At 45.9% G+C, this 26,032-nt stretch overlaps 1 protein-coding gene across 1 annotated transcript; it reads right to left on the bottom strand.

Annotated features, from left to right (window-relative positions):
• Positions 1 to 2,731: 2,731 nt before the first annotated feature.
• Positions 2,732 to 24,408, bottom strand: Echdc2 (enoyl-CoA hydratase domain containing 2). Its single transcript, XM_052176966.1, has 10 exons — positions 24,217 to 24,408; positions 12,469 to 12,536; positions 12,303 to 12,390; positions 10,259 to 10,345; positions 9,486 to 9,578; positions 8,601 to 8,657; positions 8,247 to 8,434; positions 5,399 to 5,449; positions 3,708 to 3,755; positions 2,732 to 3,242 (listed from the first exon to the last, which is right to left on the bottom strand). Exons 1-10 carry the CDS (start codon positions 24,347 to 24,349, stop codon positions 3,165 to 3,167), a joined length of 891 nt encoding a protein of 296 aa, XP_052032926.1. The 5' UTR covers positions 24,350 to 24,408; the 3' UTR covers positions 2,732 to 3,164.
• Between the last annotated feature and the right edge of the window lie 1,624 nt (positions 24,409 to 26,032).

Genomic DNA, 26,032 nt, shown 5'->3' with positions numbered 1-26,032 from the left:
CCTAGGGGCCTCTCAGGGTGCTGCTTCTTAAAGACAGGGCTTTTGTCTTTGAGTAATAGGATTTTGGAACCAGTTGTTTTGGTTTACCAGTTGTTGACATTTATCATTTGACTGTCTTGTTGCTTTTTCTTGTTGCTTTTCTCTGCGACAAAAAGATTAGATCCTGGGCTGGGCGGTGGGAGGCAGAGACAGGTGGATCTCTGTGAGTTCAAGGCCAGCTAGAGCTCCACAGAAAAACCCTGTCTTGAAAAAATAAGAAATGATTGGGTCCTTTCTGTTCCTTCAGAACAGGGAAGGAATCTTTAGGGAGACCTTAGCACTGTTAGGAGTCCTCAGCTGCTCCAGGTTAAATACGCAAGACTGGCCTGGAGCTCAGCAATCCTATTGCTCTAGTGCTGGGGCTGTCAGCATGAGCTGCCGCAGCCTGGCACCGTTAATGTTCTTTTCCTCTAATTTGAGCAATCAGATCATTGAGTGTGCATGAATGTGTGAATGAGTGGGGCTGAAGCACAGGCCTGGGGCTGAAAATTGAAGTTAGAGAAAAAGAATACATTGGAAATTCTCATTTTGGAAACTGTGACCAAAGCTGGGAGAAAAAGATGAAGGGCCCCAAAAGGACTCTGAGGAACACTTCAGTGCATGCTTTTCCTAATGTGGACACCAGGGGGGGGCGGGGCTTGATGAGAACCAGCCCTGGCAAGAACAAGACTAAGGAGTCCTTCCTTTCCTTGTTGAGAAGTATTTTTCACTCAGTTAAGTTTTGAAGAATGAAAGTAAATAGTAAATTCCTCTTTGGATATTAGAGGGCTTTTTTTCTTTGGATTCACTATCTGTCTCTCTGTATCTCTGTCTCTGTCTCTCTCTCTCTCTCTCTCTGTGTGTGTGTGTGTGTGTGTGTGTGTGTGTGTGTGTGTATACCTGCATGTTTGAGCCTGGTGTCCACTAAGGTCAGAAGGCAGTAGATCTACTGGAACTGGAATTAGAATGGCTGGGAGTCACTACGTGGGTATTGGGAACCAAACCCCAGTCCTCTGGAAGAGCAACAGATGATCTTAACTACTGATCCAGCTCTGTAGGCCCCTGGATATTAGAGTTTTGTGCTTTTAGCTAGAGTGGTCTGAACCTAAGATCTTACTTATGTGCACATCCATGCACACATGCAAGTACACACCTGCAGAGGCCACAAGAGTATTGAATTTGGAGCTAGGGTTACAGGCAGCTGTCTGCTGGGAGCCAAGCACTGTTAATCTCTTACTCACTCTTACCCATCTCTCTGGTCAAGGCTCTTAACAAGAGTAGTACCATAAGCAAGCCCTCTCTGAGCATCGGTAGAGGAAGAAGCTCATTCTTAGCTATTCTAAGCCATGTTCTAGACTACAGTCCCAGCACTGAGAAGGATGTGAAGTTAAGCCAGCCTTGGCTACATCACCTTGCCTCTGCACTTCACTGTCTCAGAGAAGCAGAGCCTATGCGATGTCCAGGAATTGCACTCTTTTCTCACACTCTGCTTCATGATTTCAAAATAAGGTTTCTCGTTTGTATTTAGTTCCTAGTATCTGGAAACGTTATCCCTATGAATGGGAATATCTGGTGCAGGGCAGATGTAGTTGGCATTTTGTCTAGGCTCTGCTCCGCCCCACAGTTACCTTGCAACAGCCAGGTGTGCCTGACTCACTGTAAAAGGGGCTGCTTGGGGCTGGAGAGATGGCTCAGTGGTTAGAGAACTGACTGATCTTCCGAAGGTCCTGAGTTCAAATCTCAGCAACCACTTGGTGGCTCACAACCATACTGCATACTCATATACATTAAATAAATAAATCTAAAAAGTGGGGGGACTTCTTGCCCCCTCCTCACTTTCTTGCTCTTTCCCCTCTTTTCCCCATTCCCCTCCCCCTTCTTTCTCCACATGCTCATGGCTGGTCTCCTGCTTTCTCTCCATTTCTCACTCTCTCTGCTACTCCCTCAACTCCCCTCCCCTGCCCTAAATGAACTCAGTTCTATACTGAGTACCTGGTACTTCAGGGGATAACGGATGTCTCAGCATGGGCCACAGAGGTACCACCTTCCCCCAAACTATCCTGATACCATCTTCCAAAACATATTTCCTTACCCCCATCTCTCTCATAAAACACAACAGCATCTTTCTGTATCAGGTACCCCTTCAAGTTTGTTTTTCCCAACAATACTCCAGGTTGTTCCTCTGCTCATGTAGCAGATAGGACAAATATCAGGAAGGTGCAGATTCTAAGGCCCAGACTCCCGTGTTTTTTTTCAGGATGTAGACAGAAGCTTGGTATATGCTTTGGCAGCACAGCAACAGTATAGCTGGTGTGTGTCCCGATCCATGCTCCAGTGACTGCACACCAAGCTTGTGCTGAGGCTGCTCAGCCAGAGCTCAGGTCTTGGCAGAGGATGATCCCTGGGCAACCTTGGTAGGATAGGAGGCAGGCACTTCGGGATGCAGTGGAAAGAGGGGCTGACTCTGTATCCCCTGTATTTTCCAAGCATGTCACTTTCCAACTCCACTTTCCTCACGCCAATTCAAGTGCCCCTTGTCTTCCAGGCACCAGGTCCACTGCTGCCCACCTACCTCTGATTCTCTTGTCTCTTCTCTCAGAGCTGCTAGTCCTTTGCCAGTGCTTCTGGAGACTGCCAAAGGCCTTCCTGCCACTACAGTCTGCAGAAGGCACCCATTGCCTCCAGCCCCAACAAGTCCACAGTAAGCTAACAGGTGCAACATGTTTATTGAACACAAGGATATTAAGTCATCAGAACGGAAAATTTCCAGACACAAAAGCTGAGTTCTAGATAGGTTAAATGGTTTGTCCAGAACGCCCCCTGAGTTAGCTACAGAGAGCTGGAATCTGAGGCCCGCTCCTGATACTGACTCACAGGAACCTGGCTGGATTTACTGTGGGAGGAAGTGAAGGCATCCTTCTCGCTGTTCCATCCATGGTGGTCAGAACCAATGACACAGACCCAAAGTTTGAGTGCCGAAAACCAGGCCGGCCTGGATCCCAGTGACTGACTAGCCAAGGTGAGTGGGCGGCATGGTCCCACATCAATCAGTGTCATTATCCTTGTGAAGAGACTGAAGAGAGCTAGCGTGCTGCAGACTTTCCCTCTGGATCCTAGGCTATGGTGTGTGCTTACAGTTAGCTGGGTCACTTGCCCACAAACTTGGGCGGTCGTTTTTCCCTGAAGGCTGCCATTCCTTCCAACCGGTCCTGGGTTGGGATGTTCTGCAAAGATACAATGGATATTAGTTTGGGATTTAACCCGTGACAACATCTGGGTCATGCAGAGTTGGGAGCCTCAGAGACTGCTGTCTCAGGAAGGCCAGCCTCTCTCTAGCAGTGTGCACTCACTCCTGGCCTCTGCAGAGCTCAGCTCTGAGAAGTTAGAACAGGACCCGGAGAATTCAGAGCATCCCCACACGGGGATGTCGCTGGTTTCTGTTCACAAGTCCCAAGACTTGTATATTTTGTTATGATGGAGAGCAATTTGAGTAAAATCGTATGCTCTCAGGTGTGCAGCCGCTCCACAGGGCTTTCTGCACGTTAACCCAATGGCTCCGGGTGAAGGAAGACCTGCGACTTCCTTGGAGCTACTCAGGGTGGTTAGGAGGCACTGGCATAGTTAAATTGCAAAGGTCCCCATGTTTGCCCAGCCCCTGACTAGTGTGCACAAGCACACAGTGGTCATACCTGGGCATAGCACATATGCTCGATGGCCATCCCTGATGCAATGTCCACCTGCAAAACACGATCCCTGAGTCAATATGACTGTCCAACCACATCCACACAAGAGCCGTCCCTACTGTCCCTACCAGTCTCAACTGAAATGATTGCTACTTAGTCACTGATGCCTGGACTTCACAGCAGTGATAAACGGTGCAGAAGAAGTGGGGAGGGGAGTGTGATGTGGTTGTGAGGTATAGGTGACTTCGTCCAGATAAAGAAACAGGGGCCACGTGTTTCAACTAGTGTCTCTTTCCCTGACTGCCTGGCCATGCCCTTTGTCACTCTGAGGATGGTCCTTAACAGGACTTAGAAATGAAGTTTCAGTCGTATGACACTGGTGTAGTCACTAGTAAGCATGGTTCAAAACTTACTCTCCAAAGTATGTTTCTATCTATTAATACATGGTAGAAGGGTGGGGAAATCTAACCAGGGTTCCAGGGTCTTTACTTCCTGCTTACCATCTTGCCATCCATAATCAATTCAGTCCTATTATATGTCTGCCTTTCTGTTTGTACTTTAAATTTTCTCTGGAGATACCCCTACCTTACCCTGCCCCACCACACATACACACACACACACACACACACACACACACACACACTCCTCAAATCAAGGAATGAACATAGGGCTTCAGGAATATGAGACAAGTGTTCTGAACAGTGAGGCAGAATAGTTTAGGGTAACCACAAATTCTCCACTGTCTGAATTCTGGGATTTTAGATGTCATCGTGCCTTGTCACTAATCTTCAGCTCTAGCAAACATTCCTCAGATGGGGTTTCTCTGCATAGTCTTGAAATCCAAGATCTTCAGAGCATGACTATCCACTGTCACATTATTTTACTCAGCATCCCTCAGTTCAACAGTCACTACCTACATATGGCTACATACAAACTGTTCATCAGTATGAGAAAGAAAGCACTCTGCCAGGTCATCCTCCTGCCTCCATCTCCTAGATGTGGGCTACCTTTCAAATACAAAAGTGGGATGTGGAGGTGATCTGGTATGACATCTATCACACTGCTGGTCGTCAGGGTTGATCCAGCTGATCTGGCTGGCTAACCAGATGTTCCTTCCTCACACACCCCTCCATGTGTGCCCCTCCCGAAGCTGGCCAGAGGATGGATGATCTTCCCTGAATAGAACAGCTATGCTCCCCTGTTAGAACTCCAAACAAGCTCTCAAATATCAAAAGTGAGCAGTCATTCTTTTCAGAGCTGGGATTAAAGTCTGGGCCTCAGGGTGTCCAGGCAAACTCTGAGCTAGTCCCCACACTGGCTGTTCTATGGAGAATACCATTCATGCCATGGAAGCAGAGGACTACTTCATCCCTGCATCTCAGTTCATCTCAGGTCTGGTGCAGTGTGCAGGGAAAGAACTGACAGATAAACTAATATCCTGAGACCTGCCCTGGTGTTCTATAACTAACCACCAGCCCAAACACAGGTACATGAGCTGAGGACCGTACAGACCTGCCTTTTTTGTTTTTATACCACTTTTTATGTGGTCTTTCTTTTCTGAACCTGTTTCTGCTCTATGCAGAAGCGATGGAGATGAATACAGTTGAGTATTACCACTCTTCCCACTGAGGTGAGGAACATGTGCACTGTGACTCCTGGAGTGACTGACATATAAATCCTGACCAGTAGCATCTCACCTCCATTCCTCGATCGATGGCAACTTTGCCCAGGCGCACGGCAATGGGAGCCTAGGGGAGAGAACATACAGAGACTCGAATTTGAAATGTGTAGCTCTTACAAGGGAAGGGACAGGTCTGAGTCTGGGCCTGGCTTCCCCACTGATAGGGATCATTTCTGTACTGTTGATCCTTCTACCTCTTAAAGTCTCCTCCTTGAAGTTGTCTTTCAGCCTATTCTTCCAATATGTCCTACACATTACAGACCCACAGAGCATCCCTGTCCTTATTGCTGGACCCTAAACCCAGGGCTTCCCTAGGGCTAGGCAAGCACTCTCCTACAACCTTAGACCCATGGTGGGCCTCACTTAAAGACTAGACTGTGCTGAGTCACTGAGGCTGTTCTTTCCCTTGTGGTCCTTAGTCTCAGATTACAGGGCACATACCACAGGGTCCCAGTGCTTACAGAAAAGACATTTTACTGATGCAAAATAGAGGCTCATGGGATTGAAGCACTGGCCACATATTCAGTGAGTCTCCCTGGCACCTCCCCGTTGCTGTTCCTTCCCACTCATCCCTCATCCCAGCAATGCTAGCGTGTGAGTTTATTTTATACCCTTCTCGCCTCTTTGTTCTGTTCTGTTTGGTTTGTTTGTCATGAGTGATAATCAACAACAGCATTGATTTTGTCATTAGAGTAAAAACTTAATGTTTTTTACAGTAGGACAGTACCTAGAAGGATGAATTCCAGGTCCCATGAGACCCTAGCTCAAAAAACCATGCAAAAATTTTAAAAATTGTCAAAATATTTATAGAACATGAACATATTTCTGGCTGTGCAAAATTAAAATTAGAAATACGATGGATACAATTTCAGATGTTATTTGGGAATGAGTAATATGTCAGTGTGGCCTTAGTAAGTCTATTCCTTTGATATCCAAATTGAAACCAGCCAACTCCGTTAGTCAAAGGATAATGTATCTTACTGCATCTACACTCCAGAACCATTCCCTCTTCAGTGATTTGCTGACTAGGTGGCAACTGCTTACACCAGACCTATTCAGAAAGTTCTAGCAGTGTGGGTAGACGGCCAGTATTGTGGTTCACAAAGGTATCTTTGCTTTACTTCAGAGGCCAGGTATCATTATGCAGCTCTGGCTAGCTCACTTGTCTCCCCCCTGTGGAGGCTTCAGTCACTCTGTTGGTCATTCTGAGTTCTATATGAGCCAGAGACACTTTTCACTTATAGACTGTCCCTTACCAAAGAAAAAACACAAAATTTGCGTGAAACAAAATAGTTTTCCCTGACTCCCGAATTAAAGAACACCCCAGTGGAAGCAAGGGATTATCTCAATTTAAGAAACTGGAGAAGGTCCCTTCTCTGTGAAAAAAACAAATCACCCGCAGGTCTGGAGACTTAAGAGACAGGGTCTTAGTAGGACAGGCTGGTATTGAACTCAAAATAAATCCTCCTACCCTAACCTTGTGAGTGCTAGGATTACAGTTACTGGAGACAACTGGCTTTAAATGTAATCCTTTGTTTTGTTTTCTGAGATGAGGTCTCTCTGTGGCTCTGGCTGTTCTGGAACTCAGTCTGTGAAGAAAGTGGCCAGGAACGCACAGAGATCCACCTTCTGTCTCCCAAGTGCTGGGGTTAAAGGTGTGAGCCACCATTGCCTGGTTCAAATGTAACCTTAATGTTAAACTGATATATAGCTAATATTTTTTGTAAGTTTATATTTTGGTGGTTTTGTTACATTTTAAAATGTTTTGGAATTAATATATTTGACCTCAAAGTTATTAAAATGTTGTACATATCCTCCTTCTTATGAGTGTGTGTTTGAAGATATGCATACCTGTGTTGGTGTGTGGAGACGCTGACAGCCTCAGCCTCACATTTCCTCCTTGGGGATGCTGGCCCACATTTTTGAGACATGGTTTCTCATTGGTTCCCCAATTAAGTTTAAGGCGGCTGGCCTCCAAAGCCCTGGTTTTGTTGTTGTTGTTGTTTTTGACATCACTTCTGGGGTTGAACTTAGACTCTCATTTTGGAAGCAAACACTTTCCTTGCTGTTCTCCCTAGTTACATAGTCTGCAGCCTTAACAATAAGTCTTATTAGGATTCGGTGCTACAGTCACTTGGTGGCCTTGAGGAGGTCAGTTGCTTTACACCAGTTTAACAGTGTGAGCTCTCCACCCTGACTCCTGCTCCAGCTTCCCTTGTGAAAAGCCAGCCGGCCTCCGGGTCTTGCTGACCCAAGTCAGCTAGATCCTAGGTCTACACCTGCTCCGCAGGCGGTTTAAATCTTGGGAGATCATTGCAGAACTCGTGCAGATAGCCCAGCTATCCTTTAACTCACTAGCTAGGATCAGTGCTTGCTTAACATGCATGAAGTCCTCTCTACTGCCTACTAGTCCTCCTTGATTTCAGAAATGAGTTGATGCCCATCCTGAATATGCAGTGTGGTAGGAAGGGTGACTGGTAACGTGTAGTTTCCCAGTCCTCGGGGACACACTGTCACATGTGCCTCTTGGCATCTGAAAGGTATCCAGTGTGGATGAGGGATTGTTTGCTTCAGTTTAAGTAAGTTCACCCTGCCACCATGCTCCATACAAGAGACGAAGGTCACTGTCATCACAATGACCAGACATCATAGGTCTGATGGCTTGAAGCCCACTAGATTCTAATCCTCAATGCACTTTGTGTTTTAATTCAGAATTAAAGTTGGTGGTGGATAACAGGGTAGGTGCCAGCTCTAGGGGGTTGTGTTTTATGTCTTAGGTATGTGGGTCTGGTGCGGCCCTCGGAAACCTCTGGCCCCTGGGCCTGCCATCATGCCTCCCTTCTGTGCCCCAGCTGTCACCATACCTGGGGAAGGATCTCCTGTGCCAGGGCCAGGGCCCTGTGGTAGGCAGCATCACCCTCGTCATTCTGAGCCACAGCATGGTTTACCAGGCCCAGCTTGTGGGCCTCTGTCCCATTCAGTCTCCGGCCTGTGAAGATGAGCTCCTTCGCTAGGGCCACACCCAGGCAGCGGGGCAGCCTCTGAGTCCCTCCTGCCAGTATGGAGAGGTGAGAGCAGTGAGTCAGGTTGAGAGAGGTAGATCTGGACAAGCTCATCCTGGGGAAGGTCAGGACGGACAGATGGACTGATGGACGGACAGAGGAAAGGACGGAGGACGAGAAAGCAGGAAAGGCAAGCGGACAGTCAGGTGAAGTTACCTGCTCCCGGGAGAAGTCCTCGTGTCGTCTCAATCAGCCCCATGACAGCGGAGGAAGCTGTTTCAACAGAACAGAATCAAGTTGCCCGCTGCCCATCCTCCATTACTAGTCCATAGCTGTCTTTCTGGCTACTTCCTCATGGTCCGGCCATGCTCAGGAAGACTCCTAGCCGGAGCTGGGAGGCCCAGGCCAGCCACTGCTACCCACCCCAGCTGCTGCAGCTGAGTCACCAGGCTTTCCCTTCCTGACCATCCAGGATGGGAAATGACTGACCTTCTGCACATGTCACACAGGCTAGGGAACAAATGCTCCATGCCTGCATATATATTTTAATATTCCAGGGTTTGAAAGAGAAGGCATGAGGGGAGGGGTACAGCGGTACCTCTACGGAGGGCTCCCCTACTAAGCGTGACTTTGAAAAGTGACCAGTGGCCTTTGTCATCCTCCACTGCTTAGGGCACAACTGTAATCACAAGCCTGGTGGTGCCATAAACCACAGGACACTGCCTGGTGACTTATGTAGGGAGCTGGGATAGTGAGAAACAGCCCTCGTGACTCACCTTTCCGCTTTGACTTGGCCAGGTCTACATGGTCAAGCCCCCTAACTTTATCCTCTGGCTTCCCCTCCTTTGCTCCTGGTCAGCTATGGCTCAGGGCTTTAGAAAGCATTCCCGGATGAGGACAGCAGCCCTCACAGGCCTGGTATGACAACAGAGGCAGTGGGGCAGCTTCCCCGACTGCCTCCGCCTCTGGGACTCCTATGCTCCCCTCAGCTTTTCTTTGGTTTGGAAGTCTAAGAGTGGTGGCCGACCTAACAGAGACCTGACTTTCACAGCCTGGCTTGCTTGTCCCACCCCATTCTCCCGACTCCACCCTACCAAGTACCTGCTATTCGGAGGTCACAGGCCAGGGCAAGTTCCAAGCCCCCGCCTAAGGCAAACCCGTCCATGGCTGCAATGGTGGGCGCAGGGAAGGCTGCTGTGGAGACAGAGACTGGCTCAGCCCGCAGAGGCCAGCAGGGCCAGGACAGAGGGCCAAGGTTGGCAGCCTAGAGGGTCTTGCAGATCCCAGATGAGGGAGCCTCACATGGCACCTCAGCCAGGTTATCTGGGAAGTAAACTTTTTTTGCAATAAGATAAACTTTGGGCCTAATCAGAGATTGGGGACAGGGAGGTGGGCTGATGTCAGAGGGCCCATTCTCTTACTGGGGGACCTGCCTCCCTGTGTGCCAAGGTCAGGGCAAGGGTACCAGCATGCATTGGGGGCCTTAAAGGGTGACTTTAAATTCAGGTAGCTGGGAAGGGAATGCCAATATGGAATAGGACCAGCCATTGTCAAAGCCTGAAAGTCTGTTCAGTGAATGTGACTGCTCTGGAGTAACTGGACAGGGCCCACTGGTTACTGGGCACATGGCTAAAGAGCTATGGTTACTTCTCTAATAGAAATAGCTTTAAGCATGGCGACATACATAAACCTGCAGTTCCAACAATGGGGGAAGTTCAGACTAGAGTATCTAGGGTGTCTAATAATTTTTTAAGAGGAATGCCCCTCCCCCTCTACATACCCCTCATGAGAGAGTCACCTGTGTCCCCACTGAGCTCAACAGAATACTGTCCTCAGTGCCAGCAGGGGCTCCCAGCCCTCTATCCCACTCTCACCGATCTCACTCATCAGGCCTCGGAGCCGCTGGACAAAGGTCCCCACCTCCACAGCGCTCATCAGCTCCCGCTCCTTCAGGTCTGCACCTGCAGGGGGCAAGCTGCCTGTGGCCACTCGGAAGTGGCCTGTTAGAACATCCCCGGTGGTTAAAGGAGCCGGCCAAGGAGACCTGAGCAGAAGCAGTCATGGAGGAAGGAAAGGAACCAGGAACCCAGTCACAGGAGCGGGTGGGGGAAGCAGGTATCAGTGCAGAGAGGGGCAACCCACAGCATCAACATAAAGTGGGACTTCTTCAGAGTGCACATCCTTTGTACATCAAAGAACACTGTCAGGCCTGGAGAGATGGCTCAGTGGTTAAGAACACGGACAGCTCTTCCAGAGGACCTGGTTCAATTCCTAGCACCAGGATGGTAGTTTACAGCCATCGGTCAACTCCAATTCCAAGGGGTCTGTCACCCTCTTCTGGACTCTTTGGACACTTCATGCACACATGCAGCAAAACACCCAGACACATAAACTAAGAATAAATCTTCAAACCAAAAACCAAAAACAAACTCCATAAAAAAAAAAACCATTGTCAAGAACATGAAGACAAAACAATTTTCCTTTTTTCTCTAGACAGTGTTCCACTGTGTAGTCTTGGCTGTCCTAGAACCCACTGTGTAGACCAGGGTGGCCTCAAACAAAGATCTGCCTGCCTCTGCAGAGTGCTGATGTTAAAGGCATGTGCCACCACACCTGGCCTTTAAGTATCTCATTTTTTATTTTAAATGATATGTGTGTTATGTTTATGTGCATCTATGCAGAGGTCAGAAGAAAGCAACAGGTATATTGGAGCTGCAGTTTCAGGTGGCTGTGAGACATCTGACTTGAGTGCTGGAACCCAAACTCAGGTCCTCTGCAAAGCAGTTGTGGTTTGAATAAGAGTGGTCCTGACAGACTCCTATCTTTGAGTGCCCAGTCTCTAGGAAGTGGCACTATTTGAGAAGGATTAGGAGGTGTGGCCTTGTTGGAGGAAGTGTGTGCTGCCAGCCTTCCTCCTCCTCATCCCCACCCACTTTCCTTTTCCCTCTCTCACTGCCTTCAGATCAGGGTGTAGCTCACAACCATTTTTCCAGCATCACGCCTGCCTAAAAGAATAGAATATGCTCTTAATTCCTGAGCCATCTCTCCAGCTCCAGTGAGAAGAGACTTCCCACAAAAACAAGCACCACAAACTGGGGGTGGTGGTGCACACCTTAATTCCAGCATTTGGAGGCAGAGATATGAGGATCAGAAGTCCCAGATCACCCTCAGCTACAAAGAGTTCAAGGCCAGTCAGGGATACAGGAAATGTCTCTTTAAAAAGGAAAAAAATAGTAAAATTTAATTATTGATCCTTTTTTATCTTTTTGTCAGTCTCAGAAGTGCTGGGAATATAGCATGTCTGCATGCTTAGCTAATTAATTGTTTTTAAATTTTGTTTTGTTTTTGAGACATGTTTCTCTGTGTAGCCCTGCCTGTCTTAGAACTCTGTAGACCAGGCGGGCCTTGAACTCAGAAATCCACCTACCTCTGCCTCTCAAGCACTGGGACTAAAGGTAACACCACCACCACAGCCTATTATTCCTTTAAAGGTTGGGTGAGTGGGGTCCAAGGGAGATGATATCTGGGTTTTTTCCCCTTCCCTCTTACAGGCTTGGGGCGCATGTTTCTCTAACGTTTGAAACAAGTTCAAGGCGCCTTTGTAAGAGCCAGATGATGCCGGTTTGAGCAGCTCGAGTGACAAGGACTGACATTTACCTTGTGAGCATGTTAGGACTCAATGGCTCCATTTCCTCCATAAAGGGTCAGAAAGCAGCAAGGTAGAACAGAGAGGACACGTGTGGGTGAGAGAGGCAAATTCACACTGAGCCTCACTCTCTCCCTTCCCTCATGAAGCTGTGTAAGCCAAAGTTGGCGAGGAATTCAAGTGAGTTCGTATCTGTAAAATGGGAACCTGTCCTATGCTAGAGCCCTAAGGCACCCCAATCCCTGAAGAGGAGAGGGTGGCGGGGAACCCACCTGCACAGAACACGCCCTTCACTGCACTTCTGAAGAGCAGGACTCGGACTTGCTGGTCTTCCCGAAGTTGGGCCAGGGCTTCTAGCAGCTGTGGAGAGCAGAGGACAAATACAGTCAGATCCGTCCCTGTTCATCCCTGGCCACACCGCGGTGTACCCTCACTCACCTCACTAATGAACACATTCCCCAAGGCATTGCGGGCATGAGGTCTGTTCATCAGAATCTCAGTGATTCCTGCAGGGGACAGACAGGAGCTAGCTGTCACTGTGCAGAGAAGCAGAGGTCTGGAGGTAGGGGCATATAAGCTACAGCAAGCCACACAGTAGGGTCTCAGTTTCTCCAACCATTCAATAGAATAACCCAGAAGGGCTTGCGGACCATGAGGCAAAGAAATGTGAGAAACGGGTGACCAGTGTGGCACACGGACCCACAAACTGACTCATGTACATGTCTTTAAACCCATGGCTCCCACCCCCAATCACACATTTTCCTCTAAAGAGTAATATTCAGGCAAATATCCTTCTGTCCAGCAGCTGGGATCAAGAAATAGACCTGGAATAACCGCCCTGGGCCCTGGCCATGACGGCTCCCTCTTCTCGACTCACAGAAATTATCTTCGTGGATCTTTTCCCAGAAAATTATCACTCTTAGTATTACCTGGAGATGGGGGTCTACGTGACCCAGACTGCCCTCCAACACTCGATGTGGCCAAGAAGGGAATCTTGAATGTCTGATGCTTCTGCCTCTACCTCGTAAACACTGGGATCACAGACAAGTGCCACCACACCCAGTTTAGGTATGAGTATGTTACCAACTGGGCTATATCATATCCTCAGTCCCCCAAAGCTTACGTATTGGAGACAGGGTCTTCAAAGTACCCCTGGCACACCTGGGATTCACCGTTAGATCAGAGATCCATCCACCTGCCTCTAGTTTTTGTTGTTGTTTTAAGGCAATGTCTAATACAGCCCAGGGCAGTCTTGCTTCTACCTACCAAGTACTGGGCTCACAACAGAACACCACTGTGCCAGCAAGAGACCCAATCTTTTGTTGTTGTTGTTGTTGTTGTTTTTATTTTTTGTTTGTTTTTGGGTTTTTTGTATGTGTTTAAGATTCATTTATTTTATATATGCGAGTGCACTGTAGCTGTCTTCAGACACACCAGAAAAGGGCCTCAGAGCTTCATTACAGATGGTTGTGAGCCACCATGTGGTTGCTGGGAATTGAACTCAGGACTCGTGGAAGAATAAGTGCTCTTAACTGCTGAGCCATGTCTCCAGTCCCTTGTTTTTTGTTTTTCTAGACAGGGTTTCACTGTGTAGCCTTGGAAGAGATCCAGTCTTTTGAATGTTAATTTTAGGGGCTGTTGCTACCAGGCCTGACAATTTAAGTTCACCCCTGGAACCCACATCATGAGGAATCTAAACCTTAAAGTTACCCTCTGGCCTCCTCCACACCCGAAACACAGGCTCCTGGCTTGGCAGAAAGCTCTTATTCGGGAGTGGTGGGCTAGTCAGCTCCTTGCTTACTAGTTTACACCAGGCTGCCTGGAAGTTGCCAGCCAGACGGACTTCAGGGTAGGTCCAGTTGTTCTGAACAGTGTGCTTCAGGATCACTGTGGGGAAATGCCACTCGAGCCGCAGCTGCTGCGGAAGCCACCAGTTTCTGCTTTGTCTTCTCTCCTCAGAGCTGGCTCACGCTATGCCAGCTGGAAACCTCAGCTCATTTCCCTGGCACACGTTTTGTAGCTGCTCAGCCGACTCCTCACACTGCCCCTAGTGGCTCGCAGGGTAAGAGCTTACCAGAAAATCACATTCTTCTGCATGCTGACCTCCAGTTGAACCAGCACCATTTGTTGAAAAGGCTATCTTTTTTCCACTGGATGTTTTCGGCTCCTTTGTCGAAGATCAAGTGGCCATGGGTGTGTGGATTCATTTCTGGATCTTCAATTCTATTCCATTGGTCCACTTGTCTGTCACTGTGCCAATACCATGCAGTTTTTAACACTATTGCTCTGTAGTATTGCTTGAAGTCAGGGATACTGATTCCCTCAGAATTTCTTTTGTTGTTGAGAATAGTTTTAGCTATCCTGGGTTTTTTGTTATTCCAGATGAATTTGAGAATTGCTTTTTCTAACTCTGTGAAGAACTGAGTTGAGATTTTGATGGGGATTGCGTTGAATCTGTAGATTGCTTTTGGCAAGATGGCCATTTTAACTATATTAATCCTGCCGATCCACAAGCATGGCAGATGTTTCCATTTTTTGAGGTCTTTTTCGATTTCCTTCTTCAGAGACCTGAAGTTCTTGTCGTATAGATCTTTCACTTGTTTGGTTAGAGTCACACCAAGATACTTTATATTGTTTGTGGCTATTGTGAAGGGTTTCATTTCCCTAACTTCTTTCTCATCCTGCTTATCCTTTGAGTATAGGAAGGCAACTGATTTGCTTGAGTTTATTTTATAACCAGCCACTTTGCTGAAGTTGTTTATCAGCTGTAGGAGTTCTCTGGTGGAGGTTTTCGGGTCACTTAAGTAGACTTTCATGTCATCTGCAAATCTTATCTCCATGTACTAAACTTCACTCCAAGTGGATCAAGGACCTCCAGGTAAAACCAGACACACTGAAACTAATAGAAAAGAAACTGGGGAAGACCCTTGAGGACATGGGCACAGGGGCAAAGTTCCTGAACAGATCACCAATAGCTTATGCTCTAAGATCAAGAATTGACAAACGGGACCGCATAAAATTACAAAGTTTCTGTAAGGCAAAGGACACTGTTAAAAGAACAAAACAGCAACCATCAAATTGGGAAAGGATATTCACCAACCCTACATCTGATAGAGGGCTAATATCCAATATATACAAAGAACTCAAGAAGTTAGACCCCAGGGAACCAAATAACCCTATTAAAAAATGGGGTACAGATCTAAACAAAGAATTTTCACCTGAAGAAATTCGGATGGCCGAGAGGCACCTTAAGAAGTGCTCAACATCATTAGTCATTAGGGAAATGCAAATCAAAACAACCCTGAGATTTCACCTTACACCAGTCAGAATGGCTAAGGTAAAAAACTCAGGAGACAGCAGGTGTTGGCGAGGATGTAGAGAAAGAGGAATACTCCTCCACTGCTGGTGGGGCTGTAAGATGGTACAACCACTTTGGAAATCAGTCTGGTGGTTCCTCAGAAAACTGGACATGACACTTCTGGAGGACCCTTCTATACCTCTCCTGGGCATATACCCAAAGGATTCCCCAGCATGCAATAAAGACACATGCTCCATTATGTTCATAGCAGCCTTATTTATAATAGCCAGAAGCTGGAAAGAACCCAGATGCTCCTCAAAGGAGGAATGGATACAGAAAATGTGGTATATTTACACAATGGAATACTACTCAGCAATTAGAAACAATGAATTCACAAAATTTTTAGGCAAATGGTTTGATCTGGAAAATATCATCCTAAGTGAGGTAACCCAATCACAAAAGAATACACATGGAATGCAATCTCTGATAAGTGGATATTAATTAGCCCAGAAGCCCTGAATACCCAAGGCACAAATTGCATAACAAATGACTCCCATGAAGAAGTATGGAGAGGGTCCTGATCCTGGAAAGGATTGATCTAGCATTGGAGGGGAATATAAGGACAGAGAAAAAGGAGGGAGGTGATTGGAGAATGGATGGAGAGAAGAAGGTTTATGGGACATATGGGGAGGGGGGGATCCTGGAAAGGGGAAATCATTTGGAATGTAAACAAAGAATATAGAAAATAAAAATATTAAAAAAAAAAGAAAGAAAGAAAATCGCAGGTTTGCTGCTGGGAAGGGGGAAAGACACGTGCTGTTTATTATGTTGTAATTCTTGTAAATTTTTCATTTCTTGTAGGGCGGCGGTGGCAGATGCCTTAAATCCCAGCACTGAGAGGGCAGAGGCAGGCAGGTCTCCAGGTTCTAGGCCAGCCTGGTCTACATACCAAATTCCAGGCCAGGTGGGGATACATAAAGAAACCCTGTCTCATAAAACAAAACAAAGAACCCAACGAGAAAACAAGCAAACAAAGAACAATTACATTTACTTACTTACGTACTGTCTATCGTGTGTACGTCTGAACATGTGTGGACATGCATGTTCCATGTTCAATGTGAGGCAATAGGAAGAGAACTGGGGTGAGCTGTGCCATTGTTTCCACAGTGTGGAACTCTGGATTAAGCTTGGATCTTGTCAGGTTTGGTGGCAAGGGCTCCCCCAACCCCCAAGCCATTTTGGCAGTTCATGTGTAATATTTTTATTGATAACACAAGGTCTCACTATGTATTATTATTATTATTATTATTAAACACAAGGTCTCACCATTTAGCCCTGGCTGTCTAAGAACCTATGTTAGCCAGGCTGGCCTTGTACAATTGGAGATCCACCTGCGTCTGCCTCCCAAGTGCTGGCATTAAAGGTATGTGTCTTTACACCAAGCCCCCTGATGCACTTCTTTCTCTCTTTCCCAGAGGCTTTAACCAGACTCCAGGGTGTGGGAATCCTCTCTCTTCCTTTATCCCCATAACTTTCCCTGTCTATTCTGCCTCAGTGAGACACTGGTGGTTCTTTGTGTCTGTCAAAAATGATGTGCACAGAGGGTCAGGTGTATATCAGCAGGAAGGTGGTGGTTTAGATTTATTCAGAAAAACAGTTCTTTGAAACTTGGTGCAGGCCTCGAAGAGCTTTAAAGACTCTATAAAAAGCCCAGTGCAGGCTGGAGATATGGCTCAGCGGTTAGGAGCACTGGCTGCCCTTCTAAAGGTCCTGAGTTCAAACCCCAGCAGCCACATGATGGCTCACAACCATCTGTAAAGAGATCTGATGCCCTCTTCTGGTGCATCTGAAGACAGCTACAGCGTACTTACATATAATAACAAATTAATCTTTAACCTGTCGGGCAGTAGTGGTGTATGCCTGTAATCCCAGCACTCTAGGAGGCAGAGGCAGGCAGATTTCTGAGTTCGAGGCCAGCCTGGTCTACAGACTGAGTTCCAGGACAGCCAGGCCTATACAAAGAAACCCTGTCTCAAAAAAACCAAGTACAAAAAAAACCAAAAAAAAAAAAAAAAAAAAAAACCCAAAAAAACCAAAACAAAAACCAACAAACAAAAAAACAAAACAAACAACCACAAAAAAAAACAAGTCCAATGCCATCTGTTTAGGTTAAAACTGATGTGTGTGTGTGTGTGTGTGTGTGTCTTTATGGGGGGGCAGCAAGCCCTCTCAGTGGGAACTGGAAAGATGGCTCCACAGATAATAACACAGGCTGCTCTTCTAGAGGACCTGGGTTGAAGTCCCAGAAGTCCTGTGGCTGCTCACTACCCTCCAGTTCTGGGGTTATAACACCATCTTCTCCACAGAGAAGGGCTCCACAAGTACTCATGTGATGCGCAGACATAAATGCCAGCAAAGGCCATAAGAAATGACTTTTTAAAAAATGTGCTCCGTGGCAAATGCGACTACACACATTCAGTAATAAAATAGTAGATAAACCCCAAGGTGGTGATGCACACCACTGATCCCAGTACTCCGGAAGCAGAGGCAGGTGGACCTCTGTAAGTTCAAGGCCAGCCTAGTCTACAGAACAAGCTCCAGTACAGCTGTTACACAGAGAAACCATGTTTTGTGGGGAAAAACAAATAAAACAAACAAATAAGATCAAGAAGGATTCTGCCACCACCAAAAGCCCTTTCTGCTGTGGCAGAATCTTGCCAGGTCTGCCACAGTGAAGACACCATCTCCTGATATTTCCTAGAGAACCAGTCACACTCAGGGCATTTGGAGTGCAGAGAGGCCTGGGAACACAGGAGAGCTGGTCTTCCAGGAGAGCCTACATACCTGCATGCACAGAGGGAACGGGGATCCCAGGAGTACATATACACAGGCTTGCAGGACAGATAAGCCAAAATCAGAGACAGCAAGACCAGCTAACACCAGAGAAAACTAGATGGCAAAAGGCAAACGCAAGATCATTACCAACAGAAACCAAGGCAACATGGCACCATCAGAACCCAGTTCTCCCACAAGAGCAAATTGGATACTCCAACACACCGGAAAAGCAAGAGCTGGATTTATAATCACATCTCATGATGCTGATAGAGGACTTCAAGAAGGACATAAATAACCCCCTTAAAGAAATACAAGAGAACATGGGTCAAAAGGTAGAAGCTCTTAAGAGGAAACACAAAAATCCCTTAAAGAAAAACAGGACAACATGGGTCAACAGGTAGAAGCTCTTAAACAGGAAACACAGAAATCCCTTAGGGAATTATGGGAGACCATGGGTCAACAGGTAGAATCCCTTAAAGAGGAAACACAAAAATCCCTTAAAGAAACACAGGAGAACATGGGTCAACAACCAGAAGCCCTTAAAGAGGAAACACAAAAATCCCTTAAAGAATCTCAGGAAAACACAAACAAGTGAAGGAATTGAGCAAAAACTATCCAGGATCTAAAAATGGAAGTTGAACAATAAAGAAATCACAGAGTAAGACATCCTTGGAGATAGAAAACCTTGGACAGAATTCAGGAGTCATAGACGCAAGCAACAACAACAGAATACAAGAGATAGAAGAAAGAATTTCAGGTGCTGAAGATACCATAGAAAACACTGACTCAACAGTCAAAAAAAAATGCAAAATGCATAAAGGTGGTAACTTAAAACATCCAGGAAATCCAGGACACAATGAGAAGACCAAACCTAAGGATTATACGTATAGACGAGAGCAAGGATTTACAGTTGCCCTTTAAGTTAAAGGGCAAGTAAATATCTTCAACAAAATTATAGAAGAAAACTTTCTTAACCTAAAGAAAGAGATGCCCATGAACATACAAGAAGCTTACAGAACTCCAAACAGATTGGACCAGAACCTAAATTCCTGACACATAATAATCAAAACACCAAATGCACTAAACAAAGAAAGAATATTAAAAGTAGTAAGGGGAAAAGGTCTAGTAACATATAAAGGCAGACCTATCAGAATTATACCAGACTTCTCACCGGAAGGCTCACTTTGAAGGCTAGAAGATTCTGAGCTGATGTCATACAGACCCTAAGAGAACATAAATGTCAGCCCAGGCTATTATATCCAGCAAAACTCAATTACCATAGATAGAGAAAAACAAGACATTCCATGACAAAACCAAATTGACACAGTATCTTTCCACAAACCCAGCCCTTCAAAGGATAATGGGTGGAAAATACTAACACAAGGCAGGAAAAAGCAATAAAGTAATCTTCTTTCAACAAACCCAAAAGATAGCCAAACAGAATTTCACCTTTAACAATGAAAATAACAGGAAGCAACAATCAACTTTCCTTAATATCTCTTAACATCAATGGTCTCAATTCCCCCAATAAAAAGACATAGACTAACAGACTGGATACGTAAACAGGACCCAACATTTTGCTGCATACAAGAAACCCACCTCAGTGACAAAGACAGTCACTACCTCATAGTCAAAGGTTGGAAAACAATTTTCCAAGCAAATGGTCCCAAGAAACAAGCTGGAGTGGCCATACTTATATTGGATAAAATCACCTTTCAACCAAAAGTTGTCAAAAAAAATAAGGTGGAACACTTCATACTTATCAGAGGAAAAATCTACCAAGATGAACTCTAAATTCTGAACATCTATGCTCTAAATGCAAGGGCACCCACATTCATAAAAGAAACTTTACTAAAGCTCAAAGCACACATTGCAGCCCGCACAATTATAGTAGGAGACTTCAACATCCCACTCTCAACATTGGACAAATCACGGAAACAGAAACTAAGCAGAGACAGTGAATCTAACAAAAGTTATGGACCAAATGGATCTAACAGATACTTATAGAACATTCCATCCTCAAGCAAAAGAATATACCTTCTTCTCAGCACCTCATGGTACCTTCTTCAAAATTGACCATATAATTGGTCACAAAACAGGCCTCAACAGATACAAGAATATTGAAATAATTCCATGCACCCTATCAGATCACCAGGACCTAAGGCTGGTCTTGAGATCAAACAAAACCAACAGAAAATGCACATACACATGGATGTTGAACAATGCTCTACTCAATGATAGCTTGGTCAAGGAAGAAATAAAGAAACAAATTAAAGACTTTTTAGAATTTAATGAAAATGAAAACACATCATACCAAAACTTATGGAATACAATGAAAGCAGTGCTAAGAGGAAAACTCATAGCTCTAAGTGCCTCCAAAAGATCAAACAAGGAAAGAGAACTTCAGACCAATTCCCCTTATGAACATAGATGCAAAAATTCTCAACAAAATTCTGGCCAACTGAATCCAAGAATGCATCAAAACTATCATTCACCTCAATCAAGTAGGCTTCATCCCAGGGATGCAGGGTTGGTTCAATATACAGAACTCCATCAATGTAATCCACTACATAAACAAACTCAAAGGAAAAAAACCACATGGTCATTTCATTAGATGCTGAAAAAGCTTTTGACAAAATTCAGTGTCCCTTCATGATAAAAGTCTTGGAGAGATCTGGAATTCAGGGCCCATATCTAAACATTGTGAAAGCAATATACAGCAAACCTGTAGCCAATATCAAACTAAATGGAGAGAAACTTGAAGCAATCCCACTAGAATTGGGGACCAGACAAGGCTGCCCATTCTCTCCCTATCTTTTCAATATAGTACTTGAAGTCCTAGCCAGAGCAATTAGACAACAAAAGGACATCAAAGGTATACAAATTGGAAAGGAAGAAGTCAAAGTATCACTGTTTGCAGATGATATGCTTGTATACTTAACTGACCCCCAAAAATTCCACCAGAGAAGTCCTAAAGCTGATAAACAACTTCAGCAAAGTGGCTGGATATAAAATTAACTCAAACCAGTAGTTTTCCTCTACTCAAAGGATAAACAAGCTGAGAAAGAAATTAGGGAAATCACACCCTTTATAATAGTCACAAATAATATTACATACCTTGGTGTGACTCTAACCAAGCAAGTGAAAGATCTGTATGACAAGAACTTCAAGCCTCTGAAGAAAGAAATTGTAGATCTCAGAAGATGGAAAGATCTTCCACGCTCATGGATTGGCAGGGTTAATATACTAAAAATGTCCATCTTGCCTAAAGCAATCTACAGATTCAATGCAAAATTGAATTCCCCATCAAAATTCCAAAGAATCAGTTCTTCATAGAGCTAGAAAGAGCAATCTGCAAATTTATTTGGAATAACAAAAAACCCAGGATAGCAAAAATTATTCTCCAAAACAAAAGATCTACTGGGGGCATCACCATCTCTGACCTCAAGCTCTACTACAGAGCAATAGTGATAAAAACTGTATGGTATTGGTACAGAGACAGCAGGAAGATCAATGGAATAGAATTGAAGACCCAGATATGAACCCACACACCTAAGGTTACTTGATATTTGACAAAGGAAGTAAAAACATCCAGTGGAAAAAAGACAGCATTTTTATGTGAGTACACTGTAGCTGTCTTCAGACACACCAGAAGTGAGCATCTGATCCCATTACAGATGGTTGTGAGCCACCATGTGGCTGCTGGGAATTGAACTCAGGACCTCTGGAAGAGCAGTCAGTGCTCTTAACCACTGAGCCATCTCTCCAGTCCCAAAAGACAGCATTTTTAACAAGTGGTGCTGGATCAACTGGAGCTCAGCATGAAGAAAAATGCAAATCGACCCATTCTTATCTCCTTGTACAAAGCTCAAGTCCAAGTGGATCAAGGGCCTCCACATAAAACCAGATACACTGAAGCTTATAGAGGAGAAAGTGGGGAAGAACCTTGAACACATGGGCACAGGAGAAAATTTCCTGAATAGAACACCAATGGCTTATGCTCTAAGAACAAGAATCAACAAATGGGACCTCATAAAACTGCAAAGCTTCTGTAAGGCAAAGGACACTGTCAATAGGACAAAATGGCAACCAACAGATTGGGAAAAGATCTTTACCCATCCCACATCTGATAGAGGGCTAATATCCAATGTATACAAAGAACTCAAGAAGTTAGACTCCAGAGTGTTGAATAACCCTATTAAAAAAAATTGGGTACAGAGCTAGACAGAATTTTCAATTGAGGAAACTCGAATGGCTCTGAAGCACCTAAAGAAATGTTCAGCATCCTTAGTTATTAGGGAAATGCAAATCAAAACAACACTGAGATTCCACCTCACACCAGTCAGAATGGCTAAGATGAAAAACTCAGGGGACAGCAGATGCTGGAGAGGATGTGGAGAAAGAGGAACACTTCTCCATTGTTGGTGGGATTGCAAGCTAGTAAAACCACTCTGGAAATCAGTTTGGCAGTTCCTCAGAAAATTGGACATAGTACTACCTAAGGACCCAGCTATACCACTCCTGGGCATATACCCAGAAGATGTTCCTATATCTAATAAGGACATATGCTCTACTATGCTCATAGCAGCCATATTTATAATAGCCAGAAGCTGGAAAGAACCCAGATGTCCTTCAACAGAGGAATGGATACAGAAACTGTGGTATATATACACAATGGAGTACTATTCAGCTATTAAAAACAATGAATTTATGAAATTCTTAGGCAAATGGATGGAACTAGAAAGTGTCATCCTGAGTGATGTGAGCCCAATCACAAAAGAACACACATGGTATGCACTCACTGATAACTGGGTATTATCCCAAAAGCTCAAAATAAACATGTTACGATTCACAGACCACGGGAAGCTCAAGAAGGAGGACTGAAGTGGGGGTGCTTTGGTTCCTCTGAGAAAGGGAACAAAATAATCACAGGAATAACTATGGAGACAAAGTGTGGAGCAGAGACTGAAGGAAAGGTCACCCAGAGACTGTCCTACCTGGGGATTCATCCTATATACAGTCACCAAACCCCAAAACTACTATGGATGACAAGAAGTGCTCACAGAAAGGAGCCTGTTATGGTTGTCTTTGGAGGGGTCCTGCCAGAACCTTACAGATACAGAGGCGAATACTAGCAGCCAACCATTGTACTGAGTGCCGGGTTCTCAATGGAGGAGTTGGAGGGCAGACTGGAGGAGCGGGAGCGGGGGGTTGCAGCTCCATGGGAAGAATGACGATGTCATCCAACCAGGGACTAAGCCATCGAACAAGGGGTACACATGGTACACAAAAGAGTGGCAGAGGAATACCTTCTTGGGCATTAGTGGGAGGAGAGGTCCTTGGTCCTGTGAAGGCTCAATAGAGGCCCCAATGTGGGGAAGTCGAGTGGGGGTCGTGGGAGTGGGTTGGGTGGAGGAGCATATTCTTGGAGGCAGGGTGGGAGGATGGGTTGGAGGTTTTCGGGGGAAGGGGAAAATTGGGAAGTGGTATAACCTTTGAAATGTAAATGAATATATTCAATAAAAAAAAAAAAAAAGGAGAACAAGAAGATGCAAATAAACCTGACAGAAACAATACAATATCTATCATGGGAAAAGAGATGGGATGGGGCTACACTGGAGAGAGGGATCCGCACCAGTTAACACACCTGAGGTCCAAACACATCACAGCCATGTTTTGCAGCATATGTTTGTACAATAAAAGAAAGACTTTGCTGCCGCCGATGGCTGTGAACTTTCCCTGTGTGTCCGTGGACCCTTGTCCCTCCCCCTCAGGTCCAGCCAGATTGGCTTCGCCGCCTCCTCTTCCCCCCCCCCCCCCCCAATTCCCGGATCATTGCCAAGGCTCTAGGAGGGAAAAGTCCTTGGCACCACTCTTGTGCTGATCTCCTGGCGCTCAGCCCCGCTCCCAGCTCTCCTCTCGGCTCCACGCCTCCCCAGGCCTCCAGAAAGTTTGGGGGGGGCTCCCAATCTGTCCTGGATGCCCTGAGATCCAAGTCTCCTGCTCTCCTGCCTCAGTCTCCCCGCGTGTTGGGTCTCCGCACACAACTTTACCTTGGTTGGGACCTGTCAGCGCTTGCACTTGGATTTCGGGTGTCTTGGTCGTCGCGTGAGAGGCGTAGTCGCGGGCCCCCGGGGACATCCAGGGGCGCGGGAGGCGCAGCGCGCAGGGCAGGACGCGGAGCATCGGGGAGCAGGCGGGCGCGGTGGCGCGGAGAACCGGACCTCCTCGGTTGAGCTGGAAAGTCGAAGTTCCGGGGCGGGCGAGGCCTCGCCAAGCGCTCCACCTACAGGCGGAGAAAAAGGTGCGGGCGGTCTGCGACCCTGCAGACCCTGAGGTCGCTGGTGTGCAAAAGCTCAGCTCCTCCGTGAGATCTGGGAATGCTGCAGATTTCCTCCGAATGTGCGGCTAGGAAGATAGTGTCCAAAACCGAACGTGTTGTGTGCACCTTCTTCACATGTAACCTCAGTTCATGTCATTTCCTTAGTCGCTGCCTGAGAGAGCACTGTCTCTTCAGTACTGAACCGTCTCTCCAGCCCTAGCACTCCCAGATTTTTTAAAAGTATTTTATCTATCTATCTATCTATCTATCTATCTATCTATCTATCTATCTATCTATCTATCTATCATCTATCTAACTATCTGAGACAGGATCTCACTGTATATCCCTGGCTGGTCTGAAACCCAGGCTGGCTTCAAACTCACAGAGATCTGCCAGACCCTGAATTTTGAGATTAAAGTGTAGCTGTTCGTTGCTATTTTGTAAGTTCTTCTTTTCCCCACCCTTTTGTCCCCTCGTCCCCATTAGATTAATACTAAATAGGAGAGAAACAAGGATAAAAGCAGGAGGATCAGAAGTTGAACTCAAGGCCAGTTTGGGATACATGAGAACATCTCTTAAAAGGAAATAAAGTAAAATGTAACTACCTAACCAAGCATATCACTTTTGGGAGCAAACCACACAAAGATGGCTGTCTTTGGGCAAAGCATGGTCATGGTTTTATATGGCTTTATTTCACCATTCAGGGGACCATTGATTGTTGCAATCATGTCACACCTGTGTGGGCCTAGTATTTTCAAACTGCTTGGCTATTTGTATCTTCTAGGATACAGCAGCTGTAGATTAAACTGTAGTGCAGGGATTCCAGCCAACTCCTGCCACAGGGGTGCAAATCCTTCTCTTCAACTGTCAAAGTAGGGAGGTTGTTCCTCCTAGGCAAAGACACTGCCCACCACAGCATGGACGGAATTACAGGAGATGGATCCTGCTAGTGAACAACGTGGAGACGGGAATCGATGCAAAAGCAGGAGGAATTTTATCTAATCCAGCATGCTGGGGTTTGCCCTGCACGGCCCCACACAGCCTGTTCAGTGGGCCTTTATTACAGTCCTCAAGGCAGCCGCCATTAGGTACAATGTGGTTGGCAGAACAGTTTAGCTTTAAACTGATTGGTCTCTAGGGAATGAGGTAGGTGTCTGGTGAAATGTGTCCCCACCCTAGGGTTGGTCCCCCACCTGCCAACCCCACCCCCACCCTACCCCGAGGTCTGAGGAATGTTAATTAGCCTCTCCCTTCCCGAGGGGCAAGAGTTCTGTGACCTTTCCAAAGTTCCTGAGCTGACCTTTCTTCACTAGCACAACAGTACTCAATTAAACTGGCAAAGAGGATAAGAAAGCTGTCACCCTCTCAAGGACAGGAAGACAATTCTACACAGACACCATTGGCAGCCTGAGGAGTCTCCCAGACTTTCAGACCTCAACTAAGACTCATGGCTTTGAGGCTGAGAGGAGTTTCAGGATTAGCCAGGTTACAGATGCACAGAGGGGATTTCACTGACTGCATCTTATATAGGCTCAGGTGGGAGGGAT

The sequence above is a fragment of the Apodemus sylvaticus genome, chromosome 3, assembly GCF_947179515.1.
Source record: "Apodemus sylvaticus chromosome 3, mApoSyl1.1, whole genome shotgun sequence".
Lineage (NCBI taxonomy): Eukaryota > Metazoa > Chordata > Mammalia > Rodentia > Muridae > Apodemus > Apodemus sylvaticus.
Note: the sequence above shows the minus strand (reverse complement) of the source record. Positions and strands in the feature narration are given on the sequence as shown.

What these genes read in the sequence shown, in the direction of transcription:
- Echdc2 (XM_052176966.1), bottom strand. Translation starts at nt 24,349, where the DNA reads ATGCTCCGCGTCCTGCCCTGCGCGCTGCGCCTCCCGCGCCCCTGGATG. An exon ending in GGAATGTGTTCATTAGTGAG is followed by an intron (nt 12,391 to 12,468) that starts GTGAGTGAGGGT and finishes TGCTCTCCACAG; the next exon opens with CTGCTAGAAGCCCTGGCCCA. An exon ending in CCATCGATCGAGGAATGGAG is followed by an intron (nt 3,756 to 5,398) that starts GTGAGATGCTAC and finishes CGTGTTTTGCAG; the next exon opens with GTGGACATTGCATCAGGGAT.